The 25,634-nt window shown below is 58.3% G+C and overlaps 1 protein-coding gene across 4 annotated transcripts; it reads right to left on the minus strand.

Moving 5' to 3' along the window:
• Positions 1-70: 70 nt before the first annotated feature.
• On the minus strand, positions 71-25,366 carry IFT172 (intraflagellar transport 172). 4 transcript variants are annotated; one of them, XM_033145306.1, is made up of 48 exons: positions 25,248-25,286; positions 24,847-24,990; positions 23,832-23,944; positions 21,963-22,002; positions 21,171-21,236; positions 20,863-20,942; positions 20,653-20,740; positions 19,706-19,920; positions 19,480-19,603; positions 19,255-19,350; positions 17,093-17,254; positions 16,766-16,819; positions 16,484-16,587; positions 16,308-16,393; positions 16,087-16,199; positions 15,807-15,974; positions 15,583-15,719; positions 14,776-14,883; positions 14,321-14,405; positions 13,994-14,086; positions 13,820-13,897; positions 13,478-13,726; positions 12,286-12,364; positions 11,800-11,920; positions 11,480-11,624; positions 11,262-11,351; positions 10,811-10,908; positions 10,570-10,705; positions 10,381-10,497; positions 8,571-8,713; positions 8,159-8,252; positions 8,014-8,078; positions 7,680-7,860; positions 7,358-7,467; positions 6,614-6,743; positions 6,199-6,297; positions 5,981-6,090; positions 5,543-5,606; positions 5,114-5,200; positions 4,588-4,704; positions 4,153-4,263; positions 3,500-3,619; positions 2,956-3,051; positions 1,752-1,811; positions 1,551-1,649; positions 1,241-1,394; positions 312-403; positions 71-221 (listed from the first exon to the last, which is right to left on the minus strand). In XM_033145306.1, exons 1-48 carry the CDS (start codon positions 25,284-25,286, stop codon positions 132-134), a joined length of 5,250 nt encoding a protein of 1,749 aa, XP_033001197.1. In that variant the 3' UTR covers positions 71-131. The 4 variants fall into 4 exon arrangements, with proteins under 4 accessions (XP_033001197.1, XP_033001198.1, XP_033001199.1 ...); XM_033145307.1 differs by lacking the exon at positions 2,956-3,051 and having other exon boundaries at positions 25,248-25,366; XM_033145308.1 differs by lacking the exon at positions 1,551-1,649 and having other exon boundaries at positions 25,248-25,366.
• Positions 25,367-25,634: the final 268 nt, after the last annotated feature.

Genomic DNA, 25,634 nt, shown 5'->3' on the forward strand with positions numbered 1-25,634 from the left:
CCTCCAACCCTCTGTGCTTCGGCTGCTTCCAGTTCTTCCCTCCAGCTGGTTAGAAAGATGGTTAGAGAAATGTAGAAACGATAACATTTAATAAGAAAGGAGGAAGGCTCCAGTGTCAGGTCCTGGCTGCGTCACTGGAAGGAGAAGTTGGTGCCGGGCAGCCCCCCGCACCACTGGTTGATGAACTTGAGCACGTCCTGGCAGGAGGGGTTGTGGGACATCTGCAGGAGAGGGCAGGAGAGTCAGGGCAGGGTAGGGACCAGGCCAGACTCTGGAGCCCCCCACCACCACCACACCGCTCTCCCTCTCACCTTGACCGCCATCAAGAACTTGTTCCAGCTCTCCTTGTTGGCCTCTTTGCCAGGGCGCTTGAATTCCACCTTGTTCCGCAGCACAGGGTAGCCTGGCAAAGGGCAGGGAAATGAGACCAGTCGGGGAGGCTGGGCTGGAGCAGAAGCTGGGCTGGGCACAGCTCTCCCCCAACAAAGGCACTTCCCTTGGGAGCTCGGCTGGGGCAGGGACAGCTGCTGCCCCTGGGCTCTGCGCATGGAATGGTGTGGACCCCCTCTTGGCTCAGGCTGGGAGGCCTCCCCTGGAGACTCGCAGAAGACCAGCAACCCCTGACTGAGGCTCAAGGAAACACACTTGCAAGCAGCTAATCTCTTGGAGCATGGAAGGCAGGCAGATATGATTTGGGTATAAAATGATGCATGGCATGCGGGGACAGAGGAAAGTTTTTCTCCCTCTCTCACAACACCAGAAATTGTGGACGTCCAGTAAAGCTGAATATTGTTAGATTCAGGACAGGGAGAAACAAGTCCCTGTTCACGCAGAGCATAGTTAAACTGTGGAACTCCCTCCTGCAGGAGGCTGAATGGCTTTGAAAGAGGATGGGGCAAATTCATGGAGGAGAAAAAGGCTCTCAAAGGCTCCCAGCCCCAATGGCTCTGCCCTGCCTCCACAGCTGGAGACAGGGATGCTTCTGAATCCCAGTTTCTGGAAACTGCCGGAGGGGAGAGTGTTGCTCTTGTGCTTGAATCTGTTTGGCTCCTGTGAGAACAGGATGCTGGACTAAGTGGGTCCTTGGCCTGATTCAGCAGGCTCCTCTTATGTTCTTACAGGACGGGGGCACAGCAGTGGCCACCCCCCAGCCAGCCACCCCCCCCCGGGATGCACGGAGCAGGGGGCAGGGCTGGATGGCCACCAGGGTCCCCTGCGAGGGTCCTGTTCCCCCTCTCACCTGTGATCAGGCAGGGCAGGGAGCGCACGCCGGTGCTGGCTGCCACCAGAGAGGCCTCGTAGGTGTCGCGCTCGTCGCGGGGCAGGACCTGCTCCAGCCGCTGGTCCATGGAGACGGTCAGGACCCAGTCGCGGGTCTCCTCACGCTGCTCCTCCTGCCAGGTGGGGGGGGGAGTGCAAGGGCCTCTCAGACGGAGGCAGGCCGCGAGGCAAGGGCAGGGGCAGGACTGGGCACCCGGGAAGGGCTGCCTTCCCCTCTGTTCCTGCCTAGGGAGCCCCTTCCCTCCCCCCGGCTGTCGCTGGGCACCCACCGAGACGTGCTGCTTGGCAGGCAGTGGCACCTCAAAGGGGATGTCAGTGTTCTGGAAGTCGGAGTGGTCCAGGGCGTCCAGAGAGCCCTCCTCAATTGCCTGGGCAGAGCAGACACAGGAAGGGGTTTTTCTGAGCAAGGCCGTCCCCTCCTCCCCTCCCCTCCAGCCCCCTTCCCTGCCCCCTCCAAAGGAAACACTCACGTCCGTCAGGTCCAGAAAGTGGTTCAGGAAGATGAAGGCCATGTTCTCCCACCCAACACCCTGCAGGGAGACAGGGGCGGCGTGAGGGGCTGCTGCCAGACTAGTCCCTCGGTGAGCCAGCCGAGTGATGCCAGGAGGCAGGGAGGGTGGAGGGGGTATTGGGGGCAGCCCAAAGCACTCTTGCCCGCTCCCGCACCAGAGAGGCACCAGCTGGTCGTGCTGGAGGTCCCAGGCTCCACCCCCAGAGGCTCCTGGCCAGGCAGACCAAGGCGAGGGAAGGAGCCACCTCAGAGCAGAAGCGCTCTGGCAGCCGCCCAAACCCCAGAGATGGAGCAGGGGGTAGGAATGGGGGTGCCGGGGGGGGGGCGGGCAGGGGTCCTTCTTCCCGCCACAGCACACAAACTCTCTCCACCCGCTGGGGGGAAATTGGTGAGGGTGGAGGAGTTTAAGGGAGCTGTGGCCAGCGGCGTACCGAGGGGGGGCGATGTGGGCGGAGCACCCCGGGTGCCAGTCTGGGGGGAGGGTGACACTAGGCGCCGCCCCCCCACTCCCAAGCTGCCCCCCCACTCCTTCCGTGCGGCGGCAGCAACTTTTAAGGCTGCAGCGTGCGAGGAGCAGTTTGTGCTGCTGCTCACGTGCTGCAGCCTTTAAAGTTACCGCAGCTGCGCCCGCACGGAAGGGATGCCGGCCACATCTTGGGTGGAGTGCGCAAAGTTGCTGCCGCCGCACCCACACAGAAGGGCGCCACCGCACCCGCACATGCGCACTCCACCCTGGATGCTGTGTGTGCGCGTGTGCTAAGGGGGGGGGGGTACTGCCACTCCGGACGGCAAAGTGGCTCCCTATGCCACTGGCTGTAGCTCCTCCAGGCCAAGGCTGCGGCTGCTCCAGGGGCCTTTCCTGCTGGGGTGTTGCCTGTCCCCTGCCCACTGGGCCCTGGAGGCTGCTCTGGAGCGAGGTCTTTGGGCATGGGACCAGGAGAGGCCAGCTCTGATGGCCAGCTGTGGGGCTCAGAGGGTTGAAGGAAAGGCCAGTGAGTGGGAGGGCCGCAGCCTCTTGGGTCCCCAGCTGGGCTCTTTGCGCCCCCCGGGATGGGACTGACCGCCCAAAGCCCCATCCCCAGGAGGGGCTCCAGGAGCCAGCCTGTTCCCCCCAGCCTGGCCTCAGCTGCCCCCTGGACCAAGGTGCCCTGCCCGCCTCTTGCCTTGGCTGCCAACCCGGCTTCGTAGAAGGCCTTGTCTGCGGGGATGAGCTCTGTGTGGCGCAGGAGGGCGATGGAGAGCTTGGCTGCCACCGTGTCCTGGAAGCAAAGGGACAGTTGTCACCCTCCCTCCCCATCACTCGGATCCCACCCCACTGGCCTCCCACCTTGGAGGAAGGTCCTCCTGGAGCCAACTGGCTACCTCTGGCCCTCGGGAGCAAAGGATTCTGGGCCAGAACTGTGTTTGGATTTGATTTGATATCCTGCTCTATCACTACCCAAAGTAGTCTCAAAGCAGCTAACATTCTCCTTTCCCTTCCTCCCCCACAACAAACACTGTGAGGTGAGTGGGGCTGAGAGACTTCAGAGATGTGTGACTAGCCCAAGTTCACCCAGCAGCTGCATGTGGAGGAGCGGAGACGCGAACCCGGTTCCCCAGTCTACCACTCGTAACCACTACATCACACTGACACTGTTTGTTGGGGAGCAGCTGTGGCGCAGGATGCAAACCTCCCTCCTCTTTGCCCCCCCCCGGTCGTTCTCTCACCAGCTGCTTGATGCTCTGGGCTGCTGACCGCGTGGCATAGTAATGCGCCACCACCAGCATGGTCTCAAACTCCTCGTGCGCCGGCGTGTTTGCTTCGCTGGACTTCACAATATTCTCACACTGTGGGAAGAAGGGGACACTGGGCTTGGCACACAAAGCAGGGCAGTTGGGGAGGGGGGAGATAGGAGCCCGTTGCTGCCTTCAATGGGAGGGCCAAGAAATGCAAGCAGCAACTGCTGCATTCCCAGAATCCTGGAATTGTAGGGTTGGAAGGGACCACAAGGGTCATCTAGTCCAACCCCTGCCATGCAGGAATCTTTTGCCCAAAGCGGGGGCATTGCAGGGGGTTGGGCTAGATGACCCTCGGGGTCCCCTTCCAACTCCATATTGGTGGTATTCTGGTACAGGATTTTCTGCCTCAGAGCAGAACGTGTTTGGTGGGAGCCTGGATGCTTCTGAAGGAGGGAGCCTCCCCCCTACAGAGCGAAGCACCCCCACAGCAGGGGAGGAGCCTCCATCTGGCAGGCCTAGAGAGGTCCCCATTGGGCCCGGAAGGCAGTTCGCCCCAAGCGAAGACGCAGTGGGGGGGGGGACCAGGATCCCCGGCCCCATCCAGATCCCAGCCCCTGTCCTGAGGCTGCCACTGCTCTCACCAGGTTGAAGAGGACATCGCGCAGGTCTGCCCAGCTGTGATAGGCCTCTGCGCAGTTCATGCCAGGAACGTTCACCATCTCCACAAAAAGCCGCTTGTAAATGTTGAAGTTCTGGGGGGAAAGGAAGGTGTGAGAGGGGCAGCGGGGGCAGCTCAACTGAGATGGGACCCCAACCTGGTGGGTGGTCTCTGGTCCGGGAGTCAGGTGCACCACCTGTCCTGGGTGGGGCTGCCCCCTTGCCCACCCCACTGCTGCAGGAGCCACCTGTCATTTAGATCTCTTTCATTGACCATGGCAGCCTGGGCTGCCACAGCCAAGCTCCCCTTTGCCCCACCGAGAGGAGAAGCCAGAAGGATGCTGCAATGCTGTCCCAGGGCCACCAGCCCCCCGCCCCCCCTGCGTGGGTCAGGCAGGCCACTGGGGGTCTCCGCTTACCTGGGCATTGGAGGGAGCGCCATGCTGGACATAGAGGCTCAGAGCTTTGTCCCAGCAGCCCTCGCGGATGAGGTGGGTGGCATAGAGGGCCACGTACTTGTGCAGCACCTTGTAGTTCTGCAAGGGGGAGCAGGAGACGCACGGTGGGCTCCGAGGGGCAGAGGCCAGGCCCCTTCTTTGCTGGTGGGGCCCACGCTCAGCATTTCCCTTTTCTTGGGGGTGGGGAGAAGGGGCAGACTGGCCAACCGCTCCCCCAAAGTGACCCAGGTTCTGCTGGTCTCCCAGCTGCTGCTGTGCGGGAAGTGGGTGGCCAGAGGTTGTGGCTCCCGCAGCCCAGAGGAGGGAGCCCTGCTCCCAGGTCCTTTGCCCCACATCCCAGCACGTTGCCTGCCCCTCAGTAGCAGGGTGGAGACACCGGCCAGTATTGCTGGGTGGGAGCTCTTGGGTGCAGGCGAAACTGAGGCAGGTCTGCTGAAGGCAAGCGCCCCCCCTCCCCCGTTCACCCCCCTGAGTCCCTGCCCCATACCTGCTTGGCAGCTGTTTCCAGGCACTTCTCCCACTGCTCCCTCTCCACGTACATGTCTAGGGCAGCCATGACATCAACTCCCACCAACTGCCGGGGGGAAAGGAAGCGCTGACCAGATGGGCGGGGGGGGGGGGGGCAAAACCAGCCTGTGTCTCCCCAAAGCCAACTGCCACCTTTTGTTCTGGCACGGAGACCCCCCCGGAAGGCTCTGACCCTGGGCTTGGCTGGTTAACCACACAGCTCTTCCCATGGCAGGTCTCACAACTCACCACCGGGGGCATGTGGGGCAGGTTGGGGGTCAGTTCCTTAGGAGGCCCTTCAAGAAACCTCACAGCCATTTGTAGCCTGAATGTGTGGGATGCAGAACCCCCAGGGAACAAGAGGGGCTGGCTGTGTGTTTGAAATCACCCCCCCCCCCGATCTTCTCACCGAGTCCACCTTGCCCTGGTCCTTGAGATACTCCTTGTAGTGTTGATCCACGTACTCCTCGTACCTGCAGCAGGGGGAGGGGCCATCACTCGCAGCCGGGCAGAGAAAGGCCCCTGCAGTGACCTGGGGCCCAACCCAGCCTCTGGGCCCCTAAGTGGAGGGCTGGGCCCTCTGGAGCAGGTAGGAACCCATCCAGACGCCCCCCAGCTCTGTACTGCCCTCTGCTATACTGCCCTCTGGCTGGTGTACAATATAAAAACACAAAAACACATAACATAGTAAACAATGCAATACCCCCCAGTTCATAAGGCCATAGGCCAATATTTCATAACAGCAATAGGTCAGACATCCTGAGCTGGAAGACCCAGGGGCCCAACTCAGTGGCCCTGGCTAGCCTAGAGGGAAGGGGGTTTCCTGGGGGATTCCCCCCCACTCTACCTGGGGTCCAGCTCCTTGGCCACCCGCTTGGCCTTGTTCCACTCCTCTCCCTCCATGAAGGCATCTATGGCTTCCTTGATGAGGTCCAGGTTGAGGTAAAGCTCGGCTGCCTGGGAGAGCGGAGGGCATAGGTGGGGGGGGTCAGCCTGGGCCAGGGGCCTGGAGCCCTCCCCACCATGGTTCCTCCCAGGCCAGCCCCCTCCTGGCCCTTCCCTTACCACGTTGAACTTCCCAATGCTGACCAGCTGGGGCCCCACCAGCCGCATAACCTCGATGCTCCGCGGCTGGCCAAGGAACTTGATGGACAGCTCAGCCGCCTGCAGGGAGGGGGGGGGAGGCACAATCACAGACCTGTGGGGTTGGGAGGGGCTCCCAGGGTCATCTAGTCCAACCTGCTGCACCGCAGGGATCTCAGTGACAGCATCCCAGACAGACAGATGCCCAACCTCTGCTAAAAAGTCTCCAGCAAAGGAGAGGCCACCGCTTCCCGAGGTGAGTTGGCCACAGCCCTTTGCCTTTGCTGGGGGGGGGCTGCTACCCCCTCTTACTTCTGGGCCCCCTGCTGGAACTCTGGCTCCAGGGGCACCAATGGGGCCTGGCAGGGAACGGATCCTGGCCTTCAGCAACACGCACCTTCATCCAGCACTTCTCCATCAGGGGGTTGTTTCCGGGGTCCCGCACCTTCAGGTAGCAATCCACGGCCCGGGCAAACTCGCCTGCCTGCTCCCACTCCCTCGCCTGCTCCAGGATCCCCTCCACGCCCCTGCCGGCCAACAGCACCCAAATCAACATCCGAGGGAGGGAGGGAGGGAGAGGAGGAGGAGGAGAAGCGCTGGGGGGTCCCTGCCACCCGCCATCCCCAAAAAGAGCAGACTTGGGGAGGACGGCTCTTCACTGACTTCAGGACAGGTTCAAGGGGCTTAATGGCTGGGTCTCTGCCATGCCCTCCTTGGCTACCTTCTGATTCTTGCAGTGCTGGAGGGGGTGGAATTTTTGTAAGCTGCCTTGAGTCACACATATGTCTTGGGTGGAAACAAGAACTCCCAGAACTGTCAAGTTGGAAGGTGCTCCCAAGGGTCATTTAGTCCAGCCCCTGGAACCGCAGGGCCTGCAACTAAAGCCTCCCTGGGGAGCCATCATCACGTGGGGAGGCAAGCATACAGGCATTGGGGGCCACTGCGGTATCCTGGATCAGGCAGCCCCAGTGGTGGAGGAGCAGACAGTGCAGTCGCTGGATCCTACAGCGGCCACCGGGTGCAGGCATTTCGCTAAGATTCCTGCACTGCCGGGGGCTGGGGTCCCTTCCAACTCTATGACTGGGCCCCTGGGAACAGCTGGGCAGCCGGGCACGTGCCCCCCTTCCCCGCCCTTGCTTGCCTGGGCCCCTTCTTGGCCACTTCCTGCTCATACTCCTCCTGCAGCGCCTCCAGGTCCCCTGGCAGGAACTCCTTGCAAACGCGCAGAGCGTCGCTCCACATGGCAGCCTCCTGGGGGAGAGAGCCAGGGCAGGGTTGTGGGATCCCCTCCGGCCTCAGCGTCTGGGGAGGAGGGAGGACACCACACGCCGCCTCGGAAGGCAGCTGCCCCAGAGCAACAGTGCCCTGCGAGAAAGGACCTCTGCCAGGGGCCAGAGCCTGGTGCATGAACCCTTCCCGCCCTCCCCAGGCAGAGCATCCAGCCCCCCCCCCCCGCCCGCTACCTTGTAGTGCTTCACGGCCAGGTCCAGGCGCTGAGCCCGCAGCAGCAGCGCCTCGGCCTTCTGGAACTCCTTTTGCTTGAAGGCGGCATCTGCCTGGCCCACCAGCACAAGGACCACACTGTCGGGGTCGTGCGCCTCGGCCACTTGCTGAGCAGCCGCCCAGTTCTGGGCATGGGCATACCTGGGGGAGCACACAGGGTCAGGGCGGGAAGGAAAGGTGGCCAGTGAAGGGGTGGCCAGGCAGCCAGGAGAGGAGCCACGGAGGGCATCCTCCCAGGTGGCTGAGCCAGGCCAGGCCGAGATGGGCGTCTTGGGAGATGGGGGCGGCACTCACATCAGAACGGCCTCCTTGGGCTTTCCGGCCTTCACAAACTGGACTTCGGCCTCCTCAAACTTGCCCTGCATGCAGGGGGGGAGAGATTAGCCTCTCTCTCTGCCCGGTGCCCAACAGAGCAGCTTCCTCACCCGCCTCCTCCTACCTCGTCCTCCAGGAAGGAGCCATATTTGAAGTGGATCTCTGGCAGCTTCTGCTTCAGGGAGAGCCTGGCCAGCTCAAAGGCAAAGTCAAACATGCTGAGGAGGAGCAAGGAGAAGATAATGGGCTGGGCAGTGGAGCCACCACCCACAGGCCCCTGCTGGGAGGCGGCCCCAAGGAGGACAGGGACATGGGGGCCACCACTGGTTTTTAGGAAGACCCTGCCCCACCCAGCCACCCTTGCTGCAGCAAAGCATCCTGGGATCCCACCCTGCGCTACCTAACTAGGAGAAGCATGTGGGCAGAAGAGGGCACTGAAGCCCTTCTGCCACAGAATCACAGGGCTGGAAGGGACCCCTGAGGGTCATCCAGCCCAACCCCCAATGCGGGACTCACAGCTGAGGCCATTTACTCACTTGTTGTCGGCCGCGTGGTCAATGGCCATTTCCAGGAGCCCAAACTTGTTGAGGAGCTTCACAGCGGCCTCCCCGCCAAGGCTCTTCGCCCACAAGAAGGCCACGTGCTTGTGGGAGTTTGCTCCACCGTGAGCCTTGGCCACCTGTCTCAGACCAGGGCAGAAAGGAGGCCACGGGTGAGCAAGCTGCCTGCCCCCCTAACTCACTGCCCAAGGCAGGATGGAAGGCCTCCCACCCACCTCTCTCTGTGGGGTTTGCAGCCAAATCACAACTGCCTGTTTTGCTAGACAAGCAGAGGGTGAGGGCACAGAGAGTTCTGAAACTCCCAGAGAGGACCTTCTGTCTGACCCACTTCCCTTGCCTCCTCTGGGCAGGAATTCTGTAACCAATGAGATAATCCTTTAACTTCCTTTTCACCACGCTTTCAAGCTAAGCAAACGAGCTTTCTTGAAGCTCTTTTTTCTGCATACTGCTTTGCTGCCTGCACTGAGTAAGTAAACCTTTTTTGTTTGTGTGTTTATCTTGCTAAAAACCAATGGCTCATTCTCTGCAACAGGGGTGAAGAGGTGGAGGTCAGCAGACCACAAATAAAGGGGATAAAAAAGGTGCAATTGCCTAATTCCTAAGCTTTAGCAAACTGCAAAACATTTAAGTGTTTTACTCTGCTAAAAAGCTTCACAGCCCATCGACTTTTTGTATTTCTCCCACACATATAGAATAGGAGGGTTTAATCTACGAATTAACGCTCAATCCTTCAGTTATGCTGTGAACCACCCTGAGATCTACAGGCATAGGGCAGTACACACATTTAATAAACAATAGTAATAAATAAATCCCCCCAGGAGTAAGCCTGTACAGGGCATTGGGGGGGGGGACCCGGGAACCAACTTGCCTCCAACATCCCCTTTGGACAGGCTACAGCAGAGCTAGCCAGACTTTTCCTGTTGGTGACACACTTTTTAGGGATGCATCATTTCGCAACACAGCAATTCAGTTTTACTAGCAAACTGGAGGTTAACCTAACCCCTTTCCAGCCCCAGGAGGAGCACAGGGAGCCTTTGCATGACACATCTACGCACCGCAGCCACTGGCGTAGCTCACCCTATTGCCACCTGGGACAGATGGGCACACACACGGCTGGGTGAGCGCACATGGGGGGGCACGGAGGGAGCACAGCTGGGGAGAGGGGCAGCAGGAAAAGAATGCTGCCCCAACTGCTGCTTCTCCCCTCTGTTGGTTCCACCCTGTGGCAAGCCTGGCCCAGGAGTGCTCAGCCTGGTGGTGCCGAGCCATTGTGCAACACACAACCCAGCAGAGGGGGGGGGGCAAGATATGCAGCCGCTGCCTCTCCCCTCCGCTGCTTCTACACACACACACACACACACACACACCCGGTGAGGCATGACCCAGGAGTGGCACTGCCTGGCCATCATATGAGGCTGGAAGAGAGGCGCTGGAGCCACCTCCTCCCCAGGTCTCCATCATGGCCCGGCCCTGGCCTCAACCCTCTTGCCCTCCCTCCCTCTTGCCTGCCCCAGGGGCAGCAGGCGGTGCAAGTGGGCATCCCATCGCAGGCCGAGAGGAAGAGCCACCACCACCAGCAACCCAAAGGGCGGCTGGGAGCAGCTTGGCCTTGCCTCCCTGGAGCTGTGCCCCCCTCCCCCCACGTGCTGCCTAGTGCGCCCCCCAGTTAGCTACGCTAGTGAGTGCAGCAGACCTGCTAATGTGTTTGGACCACTCTGGGTCAGAGCGATGGCTCAGTCCATTGCCCCCCGTGGAGCAGTCCATGCTGGGAGCTGCCCTTGCTTACCCGGTAGGCTTCATCCCACATGCTGTTGACGCGGTACATGTTGACGCTCGCCTTCCAGTCCTTGGCCTCCAGGTAGTGATATTCCGCCTCCTGCAGGCGCCCCTCAGCTTCCAGCTCCTGGGGCACAAATAAGCCAGTGATGCCCCCTGAGCCTGGTTCCTCCTTGCCCCCTCCCCATCTTCTACCTACCTTGCCCAGGTGGAGGTGAGTGTCACTGAGCAGGTCCTTGTGGTACTTGCCCAGCAAGCGGATCATCTCGTCGTACATCTTGCACTTCTTGTACATGGTGATAGCCAGGTCCGGCTCGTCCACCGTGATGAAGAGCCTGGGGAGGGCAGAGCTGGGCACTGAGGGCCAGGCTCACTGGCAAGGCCCCCGAGGAGAAGGGTATGGGCCCCCCACCCCAGCAAGGAGCCTGCGCAGCACCCACCTCTCGGCCTCTTTGTACTTGCCCTGGCGCTCCATCTCCTGGGCCTGCGTGATGTACAGCACAGAGACGTCCTCCGGCCGCATGCACTTGGACGCCAGCTGCAAGGAGAGTCGGGGCTGGGAGCAGGCGCCAGAAGGAAGGAGGGACCCCCGCAGGAGAGAAGAGCACCTCCCAAGAACAAGGCCAGCCAGTCCAAATGCCACCCCTTCCTTCTCCTGCTTCCCAGAGACTTTTGTTGTGATTTCTGCCCTGCAGGGGTTGGACTAGATGACTCTGGGGGTCCCTTCCAACTCTACCAGTCTATGATTCCAGAGGGCCTCAATGGCTGCAGCTCAAGGAACAGCCAAAGGACACCATCTGTGGCTCCTGCACTGCTTCCCATGAAGGCTTGGCTGTGGATCTGCAGCCAGATCCCCCAAGCGGGATGAGCCCCCCAAGCGCAAACCCTCACCTTGTGTGCCTGCTCCCAGCGCCCCGCCTGCGTGTACATGTCAATGGCCTCCTTGCTGTGGTCTCCCTTGACGTACAGGTCCTCCGCTATCTGGAGGAGGAGGAGGAGGAGGAGGAGGAGGAGGAGGAGGAAGGAGGTTCCTGTCAGGCTCCTGCCCACAGGACAGCTGCTGCTGCTGCTGCTGCTGCTGCCCGGGGCTCTAGGGAGGAGGCTCTCACCTCATACTCCTGCAGAGCGGCATAGTGCTGGGCGACGCGGAGGTAATACTTGCTGGCTGTCTTCTTGTCCTGCGTCTCCAGGATGTAGATGGCCTTCTTCCACTGCCGTGCACCAATGGCTGCCTCAATGGCCTTGATGGCACACCTGAACCGTGGAACCGAGGAATTGGAAGGGACCCCCAGGGCCACCCAGCCCAACCCTCTGCAAGGCAGGAATCCCCTGGAAGAGACCAGGCTTCTCCCCAGGGCCAGGTCCCCATGGCAGGAGAGAGGATCCCAGGCCAGGCCCTGCCAGACCCCCACCCCAGCTGCCTTTGTACCTGGCCTCAATGTAGTGGTTGATGGCAGCATCCAGCTGCTTCTGCTGCACCAGGTGGTCCCCCCAGGCCTCCTCCAGCTTCACCACCTCGGCAGGGAAGACGGAGCGTGCCAGCTCCACGGCTGCGGGGGGGGGGGGAGACATGGGCAGGCAGCCTGGGGCCAGGATGGGGCCTTCCTGGCCCAGGACAAGCACTCTAGGGAGCAGAGAGGCAGGCGGGGCTGGGGAAAGCGGGGCAGCTGCCAGGGGCAGCCAGCCTGGGCAGGAGGGGCCACGGCTGCAAATCACAGGCCAGACCCAGCAGCCTCCGTTGCTGAGAAAACGCAATGTTCCTCCTTGGGATCAAGGGAGGGGGAGGCGTGCCCAAGGACTCTGCTGGCTTCTTTTGCCTCATAATATTAAGGGGAAAGGGTGTGGGTCAACTTTAAATAAATACATGAAATGCCCGCCTGCCTACTGGAGCTGGCCAGGGGAGGCCCCGCAATACCTTTCAGGAAGGAACTGCCCTTGCGGTAGCACTCCAGGGCCCTCTGGGGGTTCCGGATCTTCTCAAAGAGCTCCCCAGCCTGAGGCAGAGGGGGGAGGAAACAACAGGGGGGTCTTTTAGCAAGACGGCGAGCAAGTGAGGGGTTAATGAGAGAGGTGCAGCAGATTCTGCAGGGTGTGGAGATGCTGGCTAGAGAGACCTTTTCTCCATCTCATAATCCTGGAGCCCAGCGGGAGCATCATCCAACAAAGCTGGATGTGAGGAGGTAAAAGGTGTCATAGAATCACAGAATGGCCGAGTGGAAAGGGACCCCCAGGGGTCATGCAGTCCACCCCCTGCAGTGCAGGAGCCACAGCTCAAGAATCCTGGGGAACCTTCAAGGAAGGAGGGGCCTCTGGAAGAAGCTGTTCTGCTGGCAGCAGGAAACCTCTGAGGCCTCTGCTGATGCATCATGCTGGCTGAGGTGCGCTGAACTTCCACAAGTCACCAAGACGTTCTGCATGCAAAGCAGATGCTCTATCCCTGAGCTGCAGCCTCCAGGTCTGACAGGTGGAATCCAAGGGAGCTGAGCCCTTCCTGCATTGCAGGAGGTTGGACTAGATGGCCCCTGGGGTCCCCTCCAGCTTCAGTTCTAGGCATGTCTAGGAGAAAAGGGCGTTATCATCTGGCCCTGCCTGGCGTTTCCTGCTCTGCACCTGAACGGGCTCCCTTGTAACCCATTGAGCGTGCGGGTGCTGATGAGTGAGAGGCAGGTGACTCCCAGGAGGCAAGCCAAGAGGGCGAGGGCGGGGCCAGCCGGGGCAGGAAGCTGCGCATGGCCTCCGAGGAGTCTGCCTGCCTCCTCCCCCTCAGCCGCATTACAGCTGAGGGGGAGGTGACAGGTGGACGGTTTGGGGCAGTGTGAATCCTGCGGGTGCCCAAGCCACCGATTCACTCCCAGGAGAGACGCGTGGCTTGGGTGCATTGCAGGCCCCACGGTGAATGCTGTCCGGCATTTTGTCACCCCCCTCAGTGGTGACACCCGGGGCGCCCGCCCCCACTGCCCCCTTCCTCCGCCCCTGCCAGAAGGGCTCTGGGGTAGAGCAGGGAGTGAGTCTGCTGGCGCCTGCATCTCCCCTCCAGGCAGCTGCTCTCACCCCACGGCTCCCTTCCGCCTGCCCCCTCCTGCTCCGGAGCGGGGAGGGGGCCTCACCTGCTCAAAGAGGTCCCCTCGGATGAGGGCCGTGGCGATGCGGTTGACCAGGTCGGTGTTGCCCAGCAGCTCCTCCCGGCCTGTGGCCAGACGCGCCGCCTTGGCTGGCAGCCCTGCTTTCAGGTAGAGCCCGATGGCCGCCTGCAGGTCCCCCTGGCCCTCCTGCACCTCCGCCGCCCGCTCCTCCTGCTGGGTCTGTAGCAGCCACTCATAGTAGCCCTGGCGCAGCTTGTCCAGCGCAGGGTGGCCCTGTGGGCAGAGGGAAGGAGGGTGGCAGCACACAAGGGACATGGCTGTGACTGCTCCCCAGCAGCCCCCTCCCCAAACACTGGCCCTCCTTACCTTGGCCTCGGCCACCGAGATGCACTCGTCCCACATGTGGAGCTCCTGGTACATCTCCATGGCTTCCTCCACAGCGTTCTGGAGCGGGGAGAGGAGATGGCACAGCGTGAGGGCAGGTGGGTGGGGGACTCTGGAGCTGCCCACACATGCCCCCTGCCCACTTCTGGGCCTCACCTGCTCCAAGAAGATCATCTCCGCCAGCTTGTAGTTCTTCTCCAGCATGGCCAGGCGGACACGCACCTGGTAATAGTCTGTGCCGTCCCCTCCCTAGAAGAAAGTGGGCAGCTCTCAATCAGGTGAAGCGCCAGGGCAGGGGACAGGGGGCTCTGCCGTGGGCAAGAAGGGCAAGGCAAGGCGCAGCACAGACACCCCGCAGGACTCTTGCCTCCTGCCAGGGAAAGAGGCTGTGGGATGCAGGATGGAGGCGAGGCTGGGGAGGGGCAGGTCAGGAGCACACAAGGGCGCAAAGGGGCAGCACCCCCCACCCCGTGACCCACTCACATATTCCTTGGCCACTTGGTCAGCAATCTCGTTGGTCTCGTGGAGGAAGCGGGCCTTGGAGACGTGGCCCAGAGCAGCAAAACACCTGGGGGGGTGGGGGACAGAGAGAGACGCTGTCATGGGGGTCATGTGATACTTTGTGCGGCCTGAATCTGATGCAGAAGCAGCAATGGGGAAGGGGGTGGGGCTGGGTCATCTCGCCCATCTTTGCCCCACACAAAAACAAAACTGAGTGGGTGACATGGGCAGAGGTGCAGCTCCCTTTGGAGGTGAGGATGAGCTGAGTCCCAGGACGCCTGGTGGGCGTGTAGAACTAAGCAAGGCAGTTTTCTGGTGCAAGGGGGCAGGGAGCCGTGAGGAATCCCCCGACCAGCCCACAGGCTGCTGCCTCACTGCCCTTGGGCTGCCAGCTGCTCTCTGAGGCCAACCAGGCCCCTTCCCCCCTCCCCACAGACCTCTCTGCAATGTGCAGTTGCTTGGCCTCCAGAGCCAGGCGGCTCAGCGTCTTCCACATGGCCTCCGTCTCGGCAGACATCTCCAGTGTCTCCAGGAAGGCAACAGCCCTGGGAGTGGAAGGCAGAAGGGGGTGAGGATTGGGACCGCTAACAGGGAGGGGGAAGCCCAGCTGCTCAAAGGAGCTTCCTTCCTCCCCACCCCCATTAATTCGTTATAAAAGCTTTTTTAAAGTTCATAAAGCTTTTTTGAATCATGTAGTAAGGGAAGCGGTGTATGAAGTATGGGGAAATGTAAAATTTTATGAGAACAAAAAACACCCTGGAGGCTCAAACCCACTGGAGGGGATATTCTTAAAAAAATATATATGAGAAATGACTGGGTATCTTATAAAGAATTATGAATGGAAATAGATCATGAGTTGAAATTAAAGAGTTCTGAAGATATAAGAGGATTATTAACTGATTGTTTACAATACCATCAACTTAATGATATATTTAAGATGATCACAATAAAGGTTTTTTATACTATATGTGATTATATTGAGGTAATACTACACAATCCTTTTCTTCTTTAATAATAATAATAATAATAATTTTATGATTTATACCCTACCCATCTGGCTGGGTTTCTCCAGCCACTTTGGGCAGCTTACAGGAGTCTGTCTATCCCTTGGTCTGCACCCCTTCTGTATCTTCACATATTGCTCCATCTCTGCCAAGGCCTTGCCAGGGACTGTTCCCTGGCCGGTTCCAGCTTTCTGCTGGTGACACAGGCCCCCCCCCCAAACTCCTCTCCCAGCCGCTCACCTGTGGTAATCGCCGTCGTCAATGGCGGTGCCAAACTCGATCAGCCCTTCGTCCAGGGTGTAGGACACGGTGTTGACCCCCTCAGTCACTATCACCTCGGTCTTGCCGTTGCTCCTCTCCAGGTCCACGATGTCACCCTGCCGGGAGCCAAGCCCCAGACCTTAAGCCCTGCCTTCTGCCCCACCCAGGGACCTCTCAGCCCTTCGGGACGGAAGCCACCTCACCTTCATGGGGAACATGGTCACTCGCTCGGGGGTGTCAATGTTGTACCACACGCAGAGGCTGTTCCGGTTCTGGGCCACCACCACGTCGCTCCCGGGGACCCACTGCACGTAGGAGCAGTAGCTCAGGATGGTGGTCTTGGTGGCGCTTTCGATGTCATAGAGATGCAGCTGGGGAGGGCGGGGGAGAAAAGGCACAGGATCAGCAGAGGCGGGGAGGGAGGCTAGTTCGCCAATCTTCCGTGCCTTCAGCCCCCGCTCCACCCCTGGGCCTCCTGCTCACTTTCATCTTCTTGTCCCGAAAGAGCAACTTGTGCCCGGTCTCATTCAGCTCCAGCCAGTCTATCTTGCTGTCATGGCTGACGGTGCCAATATTGTAGCTGCCCACGAGGTCCACTGAGAGGAGGCAGAGAAAAGGCAGGTGTCTCAGGAGAGGTGCCTGGGGCCAGCCTGAAGCATTGCCAGGGGGTGGGGAGTTTTGGGACAAAGGGGGTCCTCGCTCACCTGTCGCTATTGTTTTGATGTCCACCAGGTAAGCCAGACGCTTGTTTTCCTCCATTCCCTGCTGCCTCCTTTCATTGATGCGGACACTGGGAGAGAGAGAGAAAGGCAATAATACATGGGGGGGCCCTGCTCCCTCTTCTTCTTTCCCAGGGGAGAAAGAGGGCCTCCTCGCTCACCTGATGAGATGGGGGTTCATAAACTCGGTGCGCACGGAACCCAGGATCTCATTGCTCCCGTACTCCACCAGGGTCAGCTCCCCTGCGTTGAATATCATGCAGACCTAGGAGAAAGGAGAGGTTGGGAGAAGGAAGAGAGAAGCCACCTCTGCCCCACAAAAGAGGCCCTGAGGTGTAGGGACAAACCCTCAGAGCAACTACCCATCCCCCAATGCCATTGCTCTCCTTGCAGAAGGAAGGAAAAGGCTTCTCCTTGTACTACTGCAGGCCCTGCCAACTTACATTCTCGTTGTCAAAGAAAAACTTTTCATTCCCACCAGATCCCTGCCAGGCGACCTGAGAGAGACGGGGAGAGGGGCAGGTGCCCATGAGCTCCAGGCCAGCCACACCACCCCTCAGCAAGGCTGCCCCATCCCCCAGCCCACTCCCTGCCAAACAGACCCAGAGACCCCCACTGTCCTCCCACCAAGGTTGGGCATCGGCCAAGCCGCCCCACTTGGCTGCAGGCCTCTGGACTCTCTGGGAGCCCGCTGATGCTCTCTTGCACGAAGACCCCAGGAGCCCATTGGGAGTCTGCCCAATTCCTCCCTGCAGGTGCAGGATGCTCACCTCACTGAGCTTGGTGGAGCTGAGGTCCCCTAGGAGAAGCGTGTCGGAGGTGTGGGCCACAAGGTAGCGCTCCTTCCCCAGGATCTTCACCTCGTCAATCTCATAGCCATAGTGGGATTTCAACACGACCCGCATCCCGGTGGAGAGGTTCTTCACAATCACCTAGGAGAGGGGGACAGATGACACAACTCAGATCCTCTCCTGCCTCCGCCCGCCCCCCCCCCGGCACACAGAAGGGCAACTTGCAGCAGAAGGAGCTGGCCGGTCCCTTCCCCACTCTGCAGCCCAGAGGGAAGCAAGGCTGGCTGACAGGAGGAGGCAGCCTCCTTCCGGGGACACAGATGCTTCCAAACAAGTTTGCGGTTTCTATTATTTCATATTTTTAAAAGATGCTGATGGAAGAAATTGCATTTCATGTTTGTGCGTGTGTGTGTGGTTGTTTTCTTAAAGAAAATGTATACGTTCTGAAATATTTGGTTGAGGACCTTCAAGGATAAACAAGTAAAAAAGGTGGGATTTCATCAATTTAATAATAATAATAATAATTTTATTATTTATACCCCACCAATTTGGCTGGGTATCTAAAAACGTAATAAAAACATCAATCCTTAAAAACTTCCCTAAACAGGGCTGCCTTCAGGTATTTTCTGAATGTCATGTAGTTGTTTATCCCCTTGACATCTGATGGGAGGGTGTTCCACAGGGCGGGCGCCACTACCGAGAAGGCCCTCTGCCTGGTTCTCTGTAACTTCGCTTCTCACAGTGAGGAAACCAGCAGAAGACCCTCGGAGCTGGACCTCAGTATCTGGGCGGAGCGATGGGGGTGGAGACGCTCCTTCAGGTACACTGAGCCGAGGCCGTTGAGGGCTTTCAATTTGAGTCATATGGGGAAACGCCAAGCAGGAGAAGATTCCTGTAGCACCTTAAAAAGTATTACCCTGGGGGTGGCAGGAGCTTTTGTGGGCTCCAGCCTGGAAAAGCAGCAAGGGCTGGAAGTGAGGCTTCATTTGCCCCACCGAGCGAGAGGGACAATGGCCAAATGAAGCCTGAGGGGCTATAATCCATTCAGAAAGATTTACTTTAACCACATCAGCAGAAGACTAGTGAATGCATTTTGGTTTATGAAAGACAGAATCAATATATCAAAGAGGAAAAGTACGTGCACATAATACAAAAATGCATCTTGAGGGGCAAATCTAAGAAATGATTAAGTAGCTATTACATGCCAGGTTCACAACATACAAGATTAAAATGAATCCTACAATGGCCCAGCTAAACTCTGCCAGCCCTCTCATTAATAAGCTGACTCCATGATCCCAGCTGCCCTAATTAGTTTAATTAGCTGCCTTTGAGTTTAAGAGAAGAATACAGCCACCAATCTAGAGTCAAATCCCAGGGAAAAGGCTCCCGGGGTCTTAGATGTGTGCCACATGATCCAGAAAAATCCAAAGACAATATTAGTCCAGGTAAAAAGCAAAGAAAGAAATGTTTTAGAAAGAAAATAGTGACGTCTGAACCAACTGAAATTTGGTGAGAGAAAAGGACAAATAAGAATGCAGAAAATCTGGGGTGACAAAGGAGGATCGGGGGGGGGGGGGGACTACACTCAATGCTACAACCTGAGACTTCCTCAGAAAGTGGTGGCTTTTGAACAAAGCTGGATTGCCATCTTTCAGAGATTTGGAACCCAGCTGGCCCTTTCTTGGAGTTCTTGCTTTGATCTTGCTCCTCCCTCCGTTTGTCAAATGGCTCTTACTCATTTTCTTTGAGTCAACCTTCTTGGGCCTGAATATTTGGCTCATGAACAGTTTTGGATGGATACAGCTTTTATTTTCCCAAAAGTTGGCTTGGACCACTAACAGTATTTAAGACAATCTTTCTGAACAGAGTGCAGCCTCTGCAGTTTGCTCACCACTCTTTCGGCCCCTTAGCAAATCAAGGACCTCACTTGCATCGTGGTCTGCAGCAAAACTGACCTTTGCTTAGAGTTCTTACACCTACCCTCAGTAAGAGCAGCAAGGAGTAAAAGGAGCAGGACAGGCCTTGCTCTGGGCAACCGGCCCTCCCTCCAGCAGCCCCCTCCCTCTTCTTCCACCCCACAGTCCATGGCCAGAGCCCACCACTGCAGCCATAGGTCACTACCTCACGACCGCAACACATACCTGGCTTGGCCCCACGTAGGTCATCTCAAACTTGTTTTTGTAAATGCTCCTGCGCAGGCAGCAGTCAAACTGCTCCACTCCGCCGCAGAGGGTGCCCTGCGGGAACAAAAGCCTTTTCAGCCCACCACCCCTCAGACCCTTCCTGCCCGCCAACCCAAGATGCCCTGCAGGGAAGCTGCATCAAGCGGGCATGATCCGGCAGTGAAGGTGGCCTGCCCCACCCACCGCGCAGAGCCGCGAGCCGTCCCGCTTCCAGGCCAAGGCGGTGATGGTGTAGAGGTGAGGGATCTCTTTGGGCTTGGCTTCCTCCCAGGCACTCCGGCGGGGGCTCCAGTTCAGCACCCTCAGCCTGGGGAAATCAAGGGGGCAAGCAGTGAGGGTCTGAGGGGGAACAGGTCTACCCCTCAGTACAGCGCCCACCCCCCATCCCAGCCCTCTGGCTCAGCTGCACCTGTCAAAGCTGCCGATGACCACGGACTGACCCCCCGGGCTGGCTGCCGCCACCGTGAACTCCTTCTCGGATGAGTCGCGGCTGTAGTCGAAGGTCTGGATGACGTGGCCCTCCTTCCCGTAGGCCACCATCTTTTTGTCGCAGCCGGCGGCCACAATGCTGTTTGAGGCCCAGGCCATGGCGTAGGGGGGGCAGGGGTGGATCACCAGCTTGCCCTGTCCAGGCACCAGGAGTAAGAAACAGTGAGCAATGCAAAGCCGGAGAGAGAAAAAGCTAGAACCTTCCCACCCTTCCTCCTGGTGCTAAAGCCATCTGAGACCCCTGGGCAGCAGCAAACTCTCTGCTCTCCCCACCTAGCACAGCAAGGGGGTGGGGGTGCAACACCTGACGTTTGGCTTCTCTGAATGCCAGGGGAGGCCTGCACTGCACCACTAGGTGCAGGTGGGAAACCAGGAAGGCAGGAAAGACTTGAATGTTATAGTAGGCGTTGCTGGAGGGTGGCGGGGGCAGCCTTGCTGGGACTGATCTGCCCCCGCTTCATTTAAAGGGCTGCCTGAGTGCTTGGTACAAGCAAAGAGCACACAAGGGCTTTGAAACGAGTGTGAGAGAGCCACCCCCCATGAGCTCCCTGCCGAAAGCAGCCCCTCCACCCACCTTGGCAGAACAGCTGCTTGGGAATAATTCTCCCCTCTCACCATCACCTCCCCCAACCGAAGGTGCTCTCTGGGGCCCTTCCATGCCTCAGAGGCAGCCAGTGTGACCAGTCTCCTTAACTGGAGGTTTTTAAGCAGAGGTTGGATGCATATTGTGCATTGCAGGAGGGTGGCCTAGATGGCTCTTGGGGTTCCTCTCCCTCTATAATTGTATGATTCCCCCTGCCCTGGTCTCCGTGCAGGCCTGGTCTGGCTGGGGAAAGGGGCTCCTGAGAGAAGAGAGCCTGCCTGCACCTGTGACTCCCCAGAGCCTTCATCGTCAAAGAAGTAGCGCACGATGGTTCCATCTGCATGTCCAGAGAGGATTCCCTTCCCTGAGATGCTGAAAGACAAAAGGAGGTCATCAGGGAGCCCCAGTGGGGCCTTGCCCTCAGATCAGAGAGACCTGCCGGGGGGGGGGGGTCAGGGATGCCCCGTGGGGCTTCCTCACCCTCCCACACTCACTTGGAGGCCAAGGAGACGACGTAGGAGTCTGTCCCATAAATGGTGGATGATTTGTTGGTCTTGGTGTTGGCCAGGCGAACCTTCCAGAGAGAAAAGTCTGGTCAGTCTTTGATGTGCAAGGGAGCAAAGCTAGAGGAGAGGCACCTCCGGAAACCCCACACTCCCTCCAGGGCAATGAGCTAGGGAGAAGATGGAGTCCCAGGAGGCATCAGGGCCAGATGGAGGGACTCCTCTGCAGGAGGCTCCAGGTGGGCTCTTTCCCACTCCAAGAGCTAAGAGGTGGAAGCCCATGGCCAGGTCACTCCTACCTTGCCCTCAACAAGCCCAAAGACAATGGTGTTTTCCTCCGGCCACAGCAAGCATGTCACAGCGCTCTGGTGGGGAACAGGGCAAAAAGAAGGGGGTCAGGAGGAGGAAAGCAGGCAGGGAGGAGGGCCAGCTCCACCTCTGATGGGCGGCTCAAGGAGGAGGAGCTGCAAAGAGGCACCTGGACTCCTCTGAAGGAGGAGTCTGGAAGAGGAGGCTTCTCTCACAGAGCCCTTTTGATGCTGCCCCCTCCCCTCCAGCACCAAAAGAGAGTGGGGGTCCTGCCACAGGCAGAGGAAGAGAAGTGCGGGGGGAGCGCACTGCCCCTGGCAGCACAATCACAGCAGGGTGCCATCGTGGCTGCCCCCCCCACGCTGGGCGCCCCACCCCCCGCAGGTGGCACGCCCCACCCTCAGGATGCACGTCATCCCCACCCCCGCCTACTCTCCGCCCCCACCCTGCTGGAGCATGATGGGTCCTGCCCAGCAGAAAAAGGGAGCACAGAAAAGAAGAGAGGAGTGACTTTGTCTCTGGATCATGTTGGGACCAAGACTGGTTCTCTACGCTTGGCCTTGGCTTGTCTGGACTGAGCTTTATCTGCAACCCTGTTGGTGAGTTCTTGGGTGAAAGGCTCATGTCTTCTGTAACCGGGAACCACCCTGCAGCCACTGAGCACATGCCCTGGAGTTTGAGAACTCCCAACTGCCCAGAAATGAAAACCTGGAGGTGAGGAGACCCCAACAGCAGCCTTGAGGGTCTCCGCAGGCACATGGAGGATGGCTGCTGGGTCTTACCGTCTGAATAAATTTGTTGCAGATCACCTTCTTGTCCCCCCTGAAGAAGAGCAAACAGAGAGAGAGTCATCCTCAAAAACCACTGTGGTTCCAGGAAACATGTCATAGGGCTGCTAAGACATCCCACTTGATCAGATGATGCAGAGCATCTAGCAGTAAAGAGCACTGCACCCCTCAACCCTGCCCCATAGCAAGTGAGGCTCCAGAGAGGAAAGCAAGCCTCCATCAGCAACAGCCACCTGGGCTATGAGTGCAGGCAGCTGTCCTTGCAGCAGGAATCATAGAGTTGGAAGAGACCCCAAGGGCCATCCAATCCAACCCACTGCCAAGCAGGAAACGCCATCAAAGCATTCCTGACAGATGGCTGTCAAGCCTCTGCTTCAAGACCTCCAAAGAAGGAGACTCCACCACATTCCTTGGCAGCAAATTCCACTGTCAAACAGCTCTTACTGTCAGGAAGTTCTTCCTAATGTTTAGGTGGAATCTTCTTTCTTGTAGTTTGAATCCATTGCCCCGTGTCCGCTTCTCTGGAGCAGCAGAAAACAACCTTTCTCCCTCCTCTATAGGACATCCTTTTATATATTTGAACATGGCTATCATATCACCCCTTAACCTTCTCTTCTCCAGGCTAAACATACCCAGCTCCCTAAGCCGTTCCTCATAAGGCATCGTTTCCAGGCCTTGGGCCATTTTGGTTGCCCTCCTCTGGACACGTTCCAGCTTGTCAGTATCCTTCTTGAACTGTGGTGCCCAGAACTGGACACAGTATTCCAGGTGAGGTCTGACCAGAGCGGAATACAGTGGTACTATTGCTTCCCTTGATCTAGATGCTATACTCCTATTGATGCAGCCCAGAATTGCATTGGCTTTTTTAGTTGCTCCATCACACTGTTGACTCATGTCAGGTTTATGGTCTACCAAGACTCCTAGATCCTTTTCACATGTACTGCTCTCAAGCCAGGTGCTTTTAATATCTCCCTTTTAACAAACTCCCATCCATCATGAACTCCCTTCCCTTTTAGTATTACTGACCATGGGATCACACCCAGTGTTTCCTTAAGTCGGCTTTCTTAAAGTCTAGAATTTGAGTCTTAGTATGCTTGGTTACTCCTCTCCGCTGTATAATAAACTCCAGAAGAGCATGATCACTCCCACCTAATGATCCTGCCACTTCTACCCCACTAACCAGGTCATCACTATTGGTTAGGACCAGATCTAAAATGGCTGATCCTCTTGTTGCTTCTCCCACTTTCTGGACAATGAAATTGTCTGCAAGGCCAGTGAGGAATCTGTTTGACTTTATGCTCTTGGCTGAGTTTGACATCCAACAAATATCAGGATAGTTGAAATCCCCCATTACTACTATCTCACTTCCTTTTGAATGCTTGGTCATCTGTTCCAAGAAGGCATCATCTGTGTCCTCAGTTTGGCTCCCACAATGAGATCACTGTTAATTTTCTCTCCCTTCATTTTGACCCAGATACTCCTAATTTGGCCAAACTGCGAGAAGCAGTGGAGGATAGGTGTGCCTGGCGTGCTCTGGTCCATGGGGTCACGAAGAGTCGGACACGACTGAACAACAACAACAACTCTCAATTTGATTTTGAAGTTTTAAATCCCGGATCTCTTCACAGGTATACACATCCCTGACATATAATGCCACTCCTCTTCCTTTCCTGTTTGGTCTATTTCTCTGAAATAGATTGTATCCCTCTATTATTACATTCCAATCATACTACAGAAAAGAATACTACAGAAAAGGCCACTGTGAGAGCAGAATGCTGGACTCTTCCATCCTCTTGGGATGGAAAGAAGTGGGGAAAGGGGCCACCCCAGATTGGTCTCCCTACTCCATGCAAAGACTCTTACCATTCCTCCCCAATCTTGTAGACAAAAATTATGTTGTCCGTCTGCCCAACAGCAATCTTTGTGGAATCTGGGGAGAATGCCATGCCCTTCACCACATAGCTCTTCCTGCCATACTAGGAGAAGAGAGGACACATGGATAAAGGCGGGAGTGAGGACCCATTCTGAGATTCCACAGACTCACTTGCCATCGTTGCCACAGTGAGTAGTTGTGCGTATTTGGTTTAAGTTGCTTTGCAAGTTTACTTGCCACTGCCCTCATCTGTCACTGAGCTGTCCCTGGGTTTGGGAGGGCTTTGGGGGTTCATTCTGCTCCAGGGTTAGGGCAGCTGAGAGCACACATGTGTGGCAAGCTATGAGTTCAGGAGCTGCTCTGACGGCTGGGAGGCATCAACACCTTCATCCCACAGTTTTGTGTTGCCCAATGACAGTTTTGTCTTTTGACTGGCTCCAGGTACAGGAAGACCCAATAGCTCCAGTGCCATTAAATATTTTTCTCCTGGTGTTGCTTATCAGCTGAATTACTGCCACTAGAAGCATTTTTAAAAATCCCATTTCTGTCCTACCTCCCAAAGAAGCCTATAGCTGGCAGCCAAGGCTGCTTGTCTCCCCCACCCCACCCCACCCCACCTCCTGGGGCTCAAGACTGAACCCACAGGCTCTGCAGCAGCCCCTTCTTGAGGCCAGGGGTGGGGAGCAGCCCTTGCCCTCCAGGTGTTGTTGTACTCCAAACTGCCACCAGCCTCAGGTGACACAGCCAGTGGTTGGGGACAATGCAGTTCAGCCACATCTGGAGGGGCCCACCCTGGCTTAGGGCAAGTCGCCTGCTCTGGCTTGAGGCAGGACCTGTTCCCCGGAGGCTCTGGGGGTCACCCCCCACCAACAACGACCGGGGCAGATAAAAGGGCTCAGCTACCAGAGCCATGTCCGCTGGGGGCCGGGCTCCGATGGCAGCTCCCCTCGGGACTGAGCAGGGCACCGGAACCTGAGTCGCGGGGAGAGGCGCTGGCTGAGCTACCTTGGGGTCGGTGGGCTTGGTGGAGAACTTGTCCCGCCGCTCGCCGTGCTCGTCGTAGAGGAGGACCACGCGGTCCACGGTGCAGACGGCGAACTTGGCGTTGTTGGGGGCCCACGCCATGCACGTGACCTTGGCGGCCCCATCCTGGGAGGAGGAGGAAGATGTCGAGGCTCAGCGATGCCGCCCAGGCCGGACCAGTCACGGCAGGCGCCGCCACCAAGAGGGTCCCGCACAGCGGGTCCGGGACTCTGCGCCCCCCCCCCCCCCCCCCCGCCACTGGATCGCCTTCCCCGCCTGGCCCGGCCCTCTCTCTGGGCCGCCCCCGGAGGCTAATGCTTCCCAACGGTCCAGAGGTCCCCGCGAGGGTCGCTGCTGGCGGGGCCCGGGCGGGCGGCTCCCACCTGCGGGGTGAGCAGGGTCCGGACGTGGCGCAGCTGCATCGCCTTCCAGTCCCCGCAGGCCGCGCGGCGTCTCCGCCCGTTGCCCCAGCAACCGCCCCGGGAAGGCGGCCGCCACTGATGACGTCACCGGCGCCGCGAGGCGTGGAAGGAGGAAGGGCGCGCCAAGGCACAGAGATCAACTAAACAGAGTGGCGCCCGCCACCACCTGGATAGGGATTTCCGGGCTCGTGTAGGAGGAGCTGTTTGTGCCGGGCGGAGTTCTCCGAGTCCTCCCGGCAACTCTCCCTTCCTCGATCTCTCTACCTGTTTCTATCTCTATGGGTGACCTCGCGGGGGGGGGAGAAGAAGAGGGCTGCTGGCCGCGCATGCGCCCTCGCCCAGCCGAGG

The sequence above is a fragment of the Lacerta agilis genome, chromosome 3, assembly GCF_009819535.1.
Source record: "Lacerta agilis isolate rLacAgi1 chromosome 3, rLacAgi1.pri, whole genome shotgun sequence".
Lineage (NCBI taxonomy): Eukaryota > Metazoa > Chordata > Lepidosauria > Squamata > Lacertidae > Lacerta > Lacerta agilis.